The following is a 13192-nucleotide window of genomic DNA, read 5'->3' on the forward strand; positions in this document are numbered from 1 at the left end:
TGCTCATGAAGGGGGAAGAGCCCCAGACGGAGGAACTGAAACTCAAATGGGTGGAGGAGCTTGGCGGGGAGATGGAGGATGGGCTGTGGGCGGAAGCCCTGAGTAGGGTAAACTCAACCGCAACATGTGCCAGGCTCGGCCTGATTCAATTTAAGGTCATTCACCAGGCCCACATGACAGCAGCTCGGATGAGCAAATTCTTTGGGGTAGACGACAAGTGCACTAGATGCACGGGAGGACCAGCGAACCACGTTCACATGTTTTGGGCATATCCTAAGCTTACTGGGAGGGATTTATGGGGGTCATGTCCCGGGTGCTGAAACAAGGGTGGTGATGAGTCCAGGGGTGGCAATTTTCGGGGTTTCGGAAGACCCGGGGATCCAGGGGGAGAAAAAGGCAGATGTTCTGGCCTTTGCTTCCCTAATAGCCCGGCGGCGAATACTGCTGGCATGGAGGGACTCCAAACCCCCGAAGACCGAACTATGGCTTTCGGACATGTCAAGTTTTCTGGGTATGGAAAAAATTAAATTCGCCTTGAGGGATCTGAACTGGGGTTCGCCCGAAGGTGGCAACCATTCATCGACTTCTTCACAGGAGAGTGAACATCAGCAGGAGGGGGGGGGGGTGAGGAAGAGGGGGGAGATTAGAGCAGAGTAGGAGGGATAAAGAGGCGGGTAGTGTCTAGGGGAGAGGAGCGGGTATGTGCAGTATGGTTTGATTGAAGTATTGGTTTTATATTGATGTTTGCACATTTCTGTTAGCTGTAACTGTTTACAATGCCAAAAAATACCTCAATAAAATTGTTTGTTGAAAATAATTTTTAAAAATAAAATAAAATACACAATAGGTGCAATATTATGTATGTTCTTTTTTTTAATGAAGTCTGTGAGTTACCAAAGTTACAGGCGTTTCACATAAAAAGGAATTAATGCAAAATAAGAAAACCCTTCTGATTTTCACTCCACCATAAAAAACAGTCGTGTAAAGTTTGGGCAAGAAACCACCTAATAAATATTAATTAAAAACTTAATGCAGGAAAACGCATAATTATATATATATATAAAAAAATGTACCAGTGCAAATAGCAAGTCCCAACCAGTGTACCATAGCTGACTTTTACATAAGATTCAAATAAACTAGCAGAGTGCTCAGCACGCATGTTTTTAAAACGGCTTTTTGGCAGTGTTCTTTTAACACTGTTCAAAAAAACTAAAATACAAAACTCAAATGTTGGAGGCAGAAAAGTTAATGCACACAAAACATAAACTGCTAACCACATTATTTCAAACAGTAGCAGACTTGGAATGATTTTTTTCCCACTTGTTAGAGATCGCTTATTATTTTAACCTTAATCCCAAAGATTAATTGTACAAAAACATCCCGATTTCTTAACAAATATCATGCAAAAGAAGTTCTGAAAGTTTTATTTACATAAAAGTACCATTGAACCAAAATTTACATTCATCATGGCTTCTGTTTTTGCAAGTTAAGCCCATCACATGGTGGTTGTCATTGTGATTACGGTTAGGATGCCACTCAAAAGTTTGGAATATGACACAAATCAATTTCAGATAAATTCTTGTTCCGATCAAAGTTGAAATTACAAAACACAGTATGTGACAGTGCAGTTGGCATCTCTTCAAGTAAAATATAATAGGATACTACTGTGGCCTGATTTCCAACATAGGAAGATATTAAATAATAATAAAATGCATGCTTAGAATTGCAATGTAACTTTAAGTCTGGAGTTAAACATTTCCTAGTTTGCGATGTATTGCCCACAATTATTAGACACAAGTTATGTCACTGTTTTTGATTACAAACAATATTTGCCCTTGGTCAGTGTGCATATGCAGACAGTGGGGACGATTTTTGATGTGCTGGCAGCAGTGAACCTGGCCCATCAGCAGCACACATTGGAAACCTGCAAAGGGACTGCAAACAATTCTGAGATTTGTTCCTGCCAGCAGCATATATCTGCACTTGTATCTCAGTGACATTTGATGAGGTGTCAAACAGCATAACAATAATCTTTGAATTGTTCTTGTTGACGCCAGGTAGAAATTTTACTCACCACATATTATCCATTTTAAGTATCAAGTAAATCTCAGCACTGATGTTATATTTGTCAATTTTAAGTCTGATGTGCGTCATTGACAGTAACTTCTGAAGTACAAAGGATTAAGGGTGAAATTCCTTAAAACTAACCTGAAGAATAGTCGATTATTGTTCATAATTGACAACGCAAATTCAATCGCATTCTTAGAAATTACACATTTTAAAGCCATATATTTCTACGATTCTCAGAGATACAATTACAAAGAAATGCACACATTTTTCCTTTGTGAAATTTCACTCCCATATGATGTAAACATTGAATACTCCAAACATTCTTATTTTTTCTGCAATATCTCTCTAAATTCACTTGATAGTGAGTTGATTCTATATCATTTATGAGCAGGCATATTCAGCTGTTCACTCAATAGTGCTAACAGAAGGAATAAAATTAACAGTGAAATTAAACATCATTCATTCTTCTTCTTCAGCATCATTCTCGCCACTGTTTTCATTGTCCTCTTCATCTTTTTGCAGTTTGTTGTATTTTCTTTTGAAGAATCCCAGCTGTTGTAAAAAAAAACAATAATTCAGAGAATTCGAAAAGGCCCTTAAAGGTCACAATTCCTTTTGTGTACAACTAATGGGGTCCTTTCAGTTTGCAGATTGCTATTTTAGGGTTAAATTTGGAGAACTAGTGATCTGCTCCAGGAAGAGCGAGAAAGAAACTCCATACTCACTAATGTACGGAGGTTGGTTGCAGGGTAGCTTTTTTCAAGAGAGCTAGCACAAGCTTTATGGCCAAATGATCTCCTTCCAAACTGACATTTTGTGGTTCATTGAAAAATGACTGGAACAAACCTTGTCTCTTCTTAAAAATTATTTCATGGGATGTTGGTTTCCCTAATTGCCCTTGGATGGAGTGGCTTGCTCGGCCATTGCAGAAGGCAGTTAAGTGTCAACTAAAATGCTGTTGGTCTGGAGTCACATGTGGGCCAGGCCAGGTAAGGATTGTAGATTTTCTTCCCTAAAGGACATTAGTGAACCAGAAGGGTTTTTGCAACAATCAATGATGTTCATGATCAATATTACTGAGACTAGCTTTCAATTCCAAATTTATTTAACTGATTTCAAATTCCTCCAGCTGCCATGGTGTGTTTTCAATCTGTGTTCCCTGGGTCTCTGGATTACTAGTCTAGTAATTACCAACTATCTCCCCCTAACCTTACAATGCTATCTGTTCAATCATCTGGCCATTGTCCACATTCCTGTGTCATGTAGGTTACCGATTTACATGCAACTTTCAGCTGTATGCTACAGATTAGGATAGCTAATTGAAGGATTGCATGGTCATGAGAATTGCTGTGAATTTTCTGATGACCCCAAAATAGCTATCAGAAATAGATTGCGATGCTCATGGGCATCTGACTCTCACAACCAAATGTTTAAAGTTTACAAAATTTAGAAGGTACTTACTTTCCACAAGGCACCAATCAATGCTAGAAGTACAAGTAGTCCTCCTATAACACTCCCTACAATCACTCCTGTGGGAACTGTTTTTTTCCCCACTGGTTTTGTTATTCTAATTGGGATCTAAAAGTTAAAGTAAAAAGTACAGTTATATCTTCACACAGTTCAAACGTTTATAAAAAAATTATTAACTTGGAACAAAAAATGAAAGTGCAGATTTGAATATAAATTGGCCAATCTCCTGGTCCCAGCAAGGGTCATGCTTGCAGGAAGCCTGGGTTGGAGGAAGTGTGACACAGTGGTGTTCATCTTCCCGCACATCCAGACATAGGTACAGCTTCTTCCCCACAGCTACAAGACTCCTCAACGACTCCCCCTCGGACTGATCTGTTCCCTGTAAGAACACTATTCATGATGCCCTATGCTGCTCTTGCTCATGTATTTGCTTTGCTTGGCCCCTTGTTCTGCACTGTAACCAATCACTGTTTGTCGATGTGCCATTTGTCAATGTACTCTGTTGATTATTCTTTTTGTCTACTATGTACGTACTGTGTACGTTCCCGCGGCTGCAGAAAAATACTTTTCACTGTACTTGGGTACATTTGACAATAAATCAAATCAAATCAAATCAATTCCTACTCATGCTCCCTTGCAGTTCTTTTTTTTTTTAAACTCTTTTTATTGGCCTTTCTCATATTTATAAACAGTTACTGTGTATATACATTACATTTTTCTTGCCCTCGCTAATTTACTTTATTTTAGAGGCTTGTTTTGTCCTTCATTTAACTAACTATGTACATTTTGTTGCCCTCTGGATTGGTCTATGATTCCCCCCCTTCGTCCGCCCCCCCGTTCCTCCCCTCCCTCCCCATTGGCTTCAGCACCCTTCCTCTTCTTTTGTGGTTTCCCCACCTTCCTAACCGCCAGGTTGCACAGTCGTTTGGTTCCCCACCTGTCTTTTTCTCCCCCCTTAGCTTACTATTCGCTGCTGGCCACGAACAGGTTTTGGGACAGGCCGACAAACTGCCCCCAAGTATCCAGGAAGTCTTCCTCTGACCCTGGGATGGCGTACTTAATCTTCTCCAGGTGGAGAATTTCCGAGAGGTCAGCGAGCCAGTCTGCAGCTTTGGGTGGTGCTGCCAATCACCAGCCGAGCAGGGTTCTCTGGCGTGCGATTAGGGAAGCGAAAGCAAGGGTGTTGGCCCCCTTCCCCATGTGTAACTCTGGCTGCTCCGATACCCCAAAGATTGCCACTATTGGGCATGGCTTCACCTTCACCCCCACAACCTTGGACATTGCCTCGGAGAAGGCTGTCAAGAACCTAGCAAGATTGGGTACAGTTATATCTTCACACAGTTCAAACGTTTATAAAAAAATTATAAACGCAAGCCCAAAACATGTGGGTGTGGTTGGCCGCGCCCCTCTGGCACCGTTCACATTTGTCCTCCACCTCCGGGAAGAACCTGCTCATTCGGGTTCTGGTCAGGTGCGCTCTGTGTACCAATTTGAGCTGCATTAGGCTTAATCTTGCGCAGGAGGAGGTGGAGCTCACCCTGCTCAGTGCTTCGCTCCAGAGTCCCCATCCTACCTCTGTCCCCAGTTCGTCCTCCCATTTTTGTCTGGTCTCGTCCAGTGGTGTCCGTAGATTTTCCCACATAGCCCCCCCTTCTTGCTGCTTGTGCCTATCAGGTCCTCTAGTAGTGTGCTTTCTGGAGCCCTGGGGTACCCTACTGTCTCTTTGCAGAGGAAGTGCTTTATTTGGAGGTGTCTCATTTCCGGTCCTTTTGCTAGTTTCCATTTCCTCGTCAGTTCGTCTAGTGTCGCCAGTCTGCACCCTACGTAGAAGTCCCCAACCTTCAATGTGCCCCCATCCCGCCTCCATCTTTTGAAGGTGGTATCTAGCATGGCTGGGGGGGATCAGCAGATGGGGGCCATAGGGGATATTTTGGTTATCCTGAAGTGCTGTCTCAACTGGGTCCACGTTTTTAGTGTAGCCGCTACCACTGGGCTTGTTGTGTACCTTGTTGAGGAGGATGGGAGTGCTGCTGTGGCCAGGGCCTGGAGGGTCGTTCCTTTACAGGATGCCTCCTCCATTTGTCCCCAATCTGTGTCGGGTTCTTATACCCATCCCCTCACTTTTTCTGCCGTTGCTGCCCAGTGGTAGTATTGTAGTTTCGGTAAAGCCAGGCCCCCTCTGACTTTCCCTCTTTGCAGTGTCGGTTTGGGAATTCTCGTGTTCTTACCCCCCACACAAACGCCATGATTAGACTGTCTGCGTTTTGGAAAAAGGCCTTGGGGATGAAGATCGGGATGGATCTAAACAGGAAGAGGAACCGTGGCAGTACGTTCATCTTGATTGTCTGCACTCTTCCCGCCAGGGAGAGTGGGAGTGAGCCCCACCGTTGAAGGTCTCTTCTTACTTCCTCCACCAGGCTGGTCAGGTTCCACTTGTGGATCTGTGTCCAGTCTCTAGTCATTTGGATCCCCAGGTAACGGAACCTGTTCTGGGCCATTTTAAACGGGAACCCCTTTAACTGTGTCCCTCCCCCTTTTGGGTTAATTGGGAATATCTCGCTTTTGCCCAGGTTAAATTGTAGCCCGAGAAGGTTCCAATTCTTTCAGTATTTGCAGTATTGCCTTCAGTTCCTTCTGTGGCTTCGAGACATAGAGGAGCAGGTCATCTGCATAGAGTGAGACTCTGTGCTCTCTGTTTCCTCTCCAGATTCCATCCAACTTTTGCATTCCATAGGGCTATCGACAGTTCCTTGCCAGGATCATGCGATCAGTGAGTTCATCTTTTGATACAAAACAAATGGATCTCCCGTAGCAGTGTTCATGGTAGACATACAATTCTATAAGAGGAACATTAAACTATTCAATATATAATATATGATGCTAGTGGATCTCGTATGGCATTACTTATCACAAAATGCTGCTTTACAGCAATGCAGATATTTATGCCATATTGAGCATTTCAATGTGGCCAGTGGTTTCCATTTTTATTAAATGTTATTCTGGGATTTTTATTAGTGCCTTAGGGATTGAACTCCACAACTCGATCCATTGTTTTGTGCAAAGTTAAACGAGTGGTCTTTATGATTATAATCCTTTTAACTAATGTAAAAGGTTTACAGCTAAGACTAAATAGCAGGATGATTTGCAACATATACCATTTAGTACTTGACAGCACCAGGTGGGAGGAATGAGGTTTGGTTCAGGGTTTTAGTAACACAAAAGGGTGGCCTAAAGCTCTGGTAGCATTAAGGTGTAAACCCGTGCAGAACTGGAATTAGATCCACAAAATGTTTCAGTGGCAGTTATGGGGTTTGGCAGAATGGCTGGATCCTTTGGTCTACAACCAAAGAGAGAACTTATATTAGCTATAATGTTGGAGAGAAAACCTGAGATTTGGAAGAACTATGATGGACTGTAGGATTAAGCTAATCAATATATTCCTTGTGGCTGTCAGTAGAGACCAAAAGGGGAGAGCATTGAACTGACAGGACTGGGAGAGGATCTGGGGTCCCACCAGGGCAGGACATGTTTGCAACTTGTAAGAAATCTCTGCAACATAATATTTGTTTTTTGTGATTGGTTCTTGAAAATACACCCATGTACTAGTGTGTTCAGCATGTCAATGTGATGTGTCTAGTGTGTGGGTGAAGAAAACGACCATGCTTACCTTACTGCAATGTGAGAAAGAGAGCCAAATGTGTAAGTGTCTCCCTGTCAGTACACAGCCTCTCCATCGGCAAGTCCTCAGCTGTGCCGCCTCACTGTGATACATGGAAACTGGGTTCCTTGTGGCCTCCCAGGCTAAATCTTAGGAGGAACACTGAAAAGGTCTGGACCCCGATAGCATGCCATGTGCGGGCCCAACAGCATGTGGACACACCCTGGCATTCATGAACCAAACTCCCAGCTATAGGCAAACAGCCCAGACTCACTGTAGATGTTAACACAACAAAGGAAACGGCAGTTATGAGTGATAAGCCCAATTCAATTGGCATCCAGAACAGGCGCTATACGGTGTCTCCCAAGGGAGGCACCATCATGTCCCACTGGACAGCCACTGCCCACCTCAACTCGGGCAGCCCCCAACTTGTAAGGTGCTGAGCTGCCACGATCCTGCAGCTTCAATGGGTGCAACAAGTGAACAGAATCCATTGCACCAGGCAAACAAACAAAGCAAACGAAAACAAGGAAGATGCCTGTCATGATATTCAAACACACACATCATGCTAGACACACCAACAGACAAATCAGAACACACAACACCACAACCAATCACAGACAAGGACAGGGACAGTATAAAAGGACAAACACGACACCTGGTGGCCAGTAGAGCTGGAGACCAGGACAAAGACAGGACCTGTTACACGACACACTCAGGGAAACACCACGTGCAGAGTATCCAGACCGAATTGTATAAAGCAGTTGAAATAAAATAGAGTTGTACCAAATACTCTATTGGCTCATCTGTGCATCAGAGCACCCAACACCACATGGTACAGGAGTGGATCGATACCTGCCGGCATACAAAGGTACGATTACCAGGCAGTCCTGGACAAATTCGCCAAATACTGTGAGGAAAACGCACTCCAATCGTCAAGTAAAGGTAAGAAAAGCGGCAGTACTCACCTCGTGGCCGGGATCCCGGAGGCCGAATTCCCAGAGGCCAAAATCCCGGGCCTGAGAGAGATTTGGGTCGAGGTCGGCGGCCATCTTGCTAAAGGTATCACGCTAGCACAGTTGCGCGAGCAGTGCGCAGAACCAGAAGTTTTGGTTGTGCATGCGCAGCGTCTCGCACGGGCTATGTCCACACATTTGGTCCACACCGACAGTGCGGCCAATGACAGCTCATGCTGGACAGACCCAGTATTCAAGCCTGCAGCAGCCAGCAGTCTATGCAGCATATTCTCAAACAGGCTAACACTGCGCATTGCCCACTAATGAAATCAAGACTGAAGGAGGACAACCGCCAGTGCAATCTGCACTACAGACTGGATGCCTTAGTTACTGCCCAGGATTTGCTGCACCACAGCCTAGCCACATAGCGTTTTCCTATCTGAAGCAAGGTTCTAGTTTCACACCATCACCAGACATTGATGCGAGCAGCAATTCTCTCTCCAAGGCGACATGCTTCGACGCGTCTCAGCAGAATCACCCTTCCAGCACAGCATGTGGCCAGAACCAGCATGCACAGTCTCAGCCGACTTCAACATCTGGCACATTCATCGCCTTGCATGATATTAGTGATGGTACCTCTTCAATGGCAACGACCCATCAGCTACAAGATGCCATCCAACAGCACCACCACAAACATAAAAAGAAAAAAGACTCCACCTCGTTGCTGGTATGCATGGCGGATGGATTGGTGCGTAGGCGCAATCGGCAAGCCTTGCGCCGCCTTCCACGCTCGCAACTGAACCGTGCACACACGCCGGATCCTCCACTGGTTCCCAAGGATGACTTTGTGGAGCTGCCACGGATCATGCCCCTTCCATCGCCACCCGTGGCCAGGCTTGCACATCAGCCGGTGGTTCTTGACCCACCCTTGAGGCGGTCAACCCAAATTCGTCGCACACCTATTAGACTGGACTTATAACACTGTTCATACGTTTAAACGTTAAACACTGCTGTATTATAACCTGTTGTTGTTTTATCGTTCCAGATATCGTTTGACCGGACCACTTTTCAAAGTTTTTTTGCATTCATGTTTTGTTATGGTACAACCTCGTTAGCATGACGCACCCGACATCGCCCCATGTATATAGTTGCGTCGTATGCACATGCTGTAAATAACACACACACACAATCTTAGATGCACACACGACACGATTATATTTATAACCAAGTAGGCACATATCTTTGTAAAAAGGGGGGATGTCATGATATTCAAACACACACATCATGATAGACACACCAACAGACAAATCAGAACACACAACACCACAACCAATCACAGACAAGGACAGGGACAGTATAAAAGGACAAACACGACACCTGGTGGCCAGTAGAGCTGGAGACTAGGACAAAGACAGGACCTGTTACACTACACACTCAGGGAAACACCACGTGCAGAGTATCCAGACCGAATTGTATAAAGCAGTTGAAATAAAATAGAGTTGTACCAAATACAACTGTGTTGGCTCATCTGTGCATCAGAGCACCCAACACCACAATGCCAACTCTTTGATTAGCAAGTTGGAACATCAGGATGATGTGCATCAGATGGACAGCCGACTTGTAGTTGGTTAATCATACACATAAAGGCTGCTGTGATTGACGTGGAAATTGATAAACTCAACATGTGCGTAGCATTCCAACAAACGATCAGGTTCACCGAGGGTGGATCACTGAAAAACATTACCCGGGGGATTCTCCTTTTTCAGGGATGGGGTCGGTGGTGGGAGCGGGAAATCTCATCGGAATCCCAAAATGCAATTTACGCTGGTGGAATTTCTCGTAGCGATTATCCCTGCCTCCATGAATGACCGAATCGGAATCCTGACACTCAACATTGGGATCCCCATGAGAATACATTCAAATACACTGATGTGGATCATGGCATGTCTCCCACGGTGTGCACCTGGTGAGCAGAATCCGCCAGAGGAGTTCTGGTGAATGCCTTGGTCAGGGGATAGCGTGTCAGGCCTGGGCACTGGCCCTTGGCACTGATGGAGGCATCCTGGCTCGTGTGACATCTTGGGACCCACCCGTTGGAATTTATTTTAATGTTGTTTGCAACATGGTGGAGCAAGCTGCCGTTGGGTCCGGTGGCTTCCATGTCATTTCTCGCACACACTGCCACACTCTTGAAAAAAAGTGAGATAACTCTGTCCTACATGTTCATCTGGCAGGAGAAGAGCTCAGAGAAAGATATAGATCTCACTACAAAAAACTTGCTACTTTCTTTTTTTTAATAAACATTTTATTGAGGTATTTTTGGTATTATAATAACAAAATAAACATTGTACATGAAACTATAAACGTAGTGAAAAAGCCGTCTCCCTCTCTTACAGGTCCCACCTTTATTAACCCCCTACTCTAAGCTAAACTAACCCTTCCACTGACGATTAAGTTTCCGCGAAGAAGTCGACGAACGGTTGCCACCTCCGGGCGAACCCCAACATTGACCCTCTCAAGGCGAACTTGATTTTCTCCAGAAAAAGCTAGCCATGTCCGATAGCCAGGTCTCCGACTTTGGGGACTTTGAGTCCCTCCAAGCTAATAGTATCAGTCTCCGGCTGGCAGGGAAGCAAAGGTCTGCCTCTTTCTCCTCCTGGATTCCCGGGGCTTCCGGCACCCCGAAAATCGCCACCTCTGGACTCAGTGCCACCCTTGTTTTTAACACCGTGGACATGACATCTGTAAACCCCTGCCAAAATCCCCTAAGCTTCAGACATGTCCAGAACATGTGGACATGGTTCGCTAGTCCTCCCGCACATTTTACACAGCTGTTTTCCACCCCAAAGAATCTGCTCATCCGGGCCATTGTCATGTGAGCCCGGTGAACGACCTTGAATTGTACCAGGCTGAGCCTGGCACATGTTGCGGACGCGTTGACTCTACTCAACGCGTCCGGCCATAGACCATACTCTATCTCTCCTCCCAGCTCCTCCTCCCACTTGCGCTTCAGCTCCTCTGTCTGTGTCTCCTTTGACCCCATAAATTCCTTGTAAATGTCCAAGATGCTCCCTTCTCCTAACCACCCTCTGGAAACTGCCCTGTCCTGAATCCCCCTTAGCGGTAGGAGCGGGAAGGATGACACCTATTTACGTAGGAAGACCCGCACCTGCAGATACCTGAATTTGTTTCCCCTCGCCAACCCAAACTTCTCCTCCAGCGCCCTCAAACTCGGAAAGCTCCCCTCTATAAACATATCCCCCATCCTCTCAATCCCTGCTCTTTGCCATATCCGGAACCCTCCATCCATACTTCCCGGGGAAAACCGGTGATTATTACAGATTGGGGACCAGACCGATGCTCCCTCTGCTCCCACGTGTCTCCTCCATTGCTCCCAGATTCTCAGGGCCGCAACCACCACGGGGCTGGTGGAGTACCGTGCCGGTGGGAATGGCAGAGGTGCAGTTACCAACGCCCCCAGACTGGTGCCTTTGCATGAAGCCGCCTCCATACGCTCCCATGCCGACCTCTCCCCCTCCACCCACTACCTGATCATGGCTATATTCGCCGCCCAGTATTAGTTACTAAAATTTGCAAGCCTGCCTATCCCCGACTCCGCTCAAGCATTACCTTCCTTACCCGCGGGGTCTTGCCTGTCCAAATGAAGCCAGTGATGACTTTGTTGACCCGTTTAAAAAAGGACCACGGAATAAAGATAGGGAGACATTGAAACACGAACAGGAACCTCGGAAGGGCCGTCATCGTCTCCGGCTGCAACCTCCCAGCTAATGACAATGGGAGCGCGTCCCATCTCCGAAAATCGTCCTTCATTTGGTCTACTAGTCGGGCCAGATTTAATTTATGCAGCCGGTCCCATTCTCGCGCCACTTGACTGCCTTGGTACCTAAAGCTTCCTCCTACTAATCTAAACGGCAGCTCCCCGAATCGCCTCTCCTGTCCCCTCGCCTGGACCGCAAACATCTGGGGCGTCATTCTCCGACCCCCGCTGGGTCGGAGAATGGCCGTTGGTCGCCGTGAATCCCGCCCCCACCGAAGTCTTCGGTACCGGAGATTGGGTGGGGGCGGGAATCGGGCTGCGCCGGTTGGCGGGACCCCCCCGCTCAATTCTCCGGCCCGGATGGGCCGAAGTCCCGCCCAGAAATTGCCTGTCCCGCCGGCGTAAATCAAAACTGGTATTTACCGGCGGGACCAGGCGGCGAGGGCGGGCTCCGGGGTCCTGGGGGAGGCGCAGGGCGATCTGACCCCGGGGGGTGCCCCCACGGTGGCCTGGCCCGCGATCGGGGCCCACCGATCCACGGGCGGGCCTGTGCCGTGGGGGCACTCTTTCCCTTCCGCCTCCGCCACGGCCTCCACCATGGTGGAGGCGGAAGAGACTCTCCCCACTGTGCATGCGCGGGAAACTGTCGGCGGCCGTGGATGCTCCCGCGCATGCACCGCATTTCCGCGCCAGCTGGCGGGGCACCAAACGCCATTTCCGCCAGCTGGCGGGGCAACAAACGCCATTTCCGCCAGCTGGCGGGGCGGAAATCCCTCCGGCGTCGGCCTAGCCCCTCAATGTTGAGGCTCGGCCCCCAAAGATGCAGAGCATTCTGCACCTTTGGGCCGGCGCGATGCCCGTCTGATTGGCGCCGTTTTTGGCGCCAGTCAGCGGACATCGCGCCGTTGGGGGAGAATTCCGCCCCTGTTTTCCTCATATTTAGCTTATACCCCGAAAACCGGCCAAATTCCCCAAGAATCCTCATGATTTCTTCCATCCCCTCTATTGGGTCCGATACATACAGAAGCAGGTTGTCTGCATAGAGCGAGACTCTGTGCTCCAACCCCCTCCCCCCCCCGGACCAGCCCCCTGAGGCTCTTATAGTAATTGCCAACGTCTCCAAAGATATGTGAACAAAAGTGGGGAGAGGGGGCATCCCTGTCTCGTCCCCTGGTGCAGTCTAAAATAGTCCGCTGTTGTCCTATTCATCCGTACGCTTGCCACGGGAGCCTGATACAGTAACCTGACCCAGTCAATAAA

At 47.1% G+C, this 13192-nt stretch overlaps 1 protein-coding gene across 1 annotated transcript in view; it reads right to left on the reverse strand.

The window, feature by feature from the left end:
* Positions 1 to 855: 855 nt before the first annotated feature.
* The window catches only part of itga2.2 (integrin, alpha 2 (CD49B, alpha 2 subunit of VLA-2 receptor), tandem duplicate 2), a 315510-nt gene continuing 303173 nt past the window's right edge, over positions 856 to 13192 (reverse strand). Inside the window, exons 29-30 of the mRNA XM_072497064.1 lie at positions 3532 to 3648; positions 856 to 2622 (exon numbers count right to left, since the gene is read on the reverse strand). Of these exons, the coding sequence (XP_072353165.1) occupies positions 2530 to 2622; positions 3532 to 3648 (210 nt within the window). The 3' untranslated portion in view covers positions 856 to 2529. The remainder of the gene's footprint in view (positions 2623 to 3531; positions 3649 to 13192) is intronic.

The sequence above is a fragment of the Scyliorhinus torazame genome, chromosome 3 (genome assembly GCF_047496885.1).
Source record: "Scyliorhinus torazame isolate Kashiwa2021f chromosome 3, sScyTor2.1, whole genome shotgun sequence".
Taxonomy (NCBI): domain Eukaryota; kingdom Metazoa; phylum Chordata; class Chondrichthyes; order Carcharhiniformes; family Scyliorhinidae; genus Scyliorhinus; species Scyliorhinus torazame.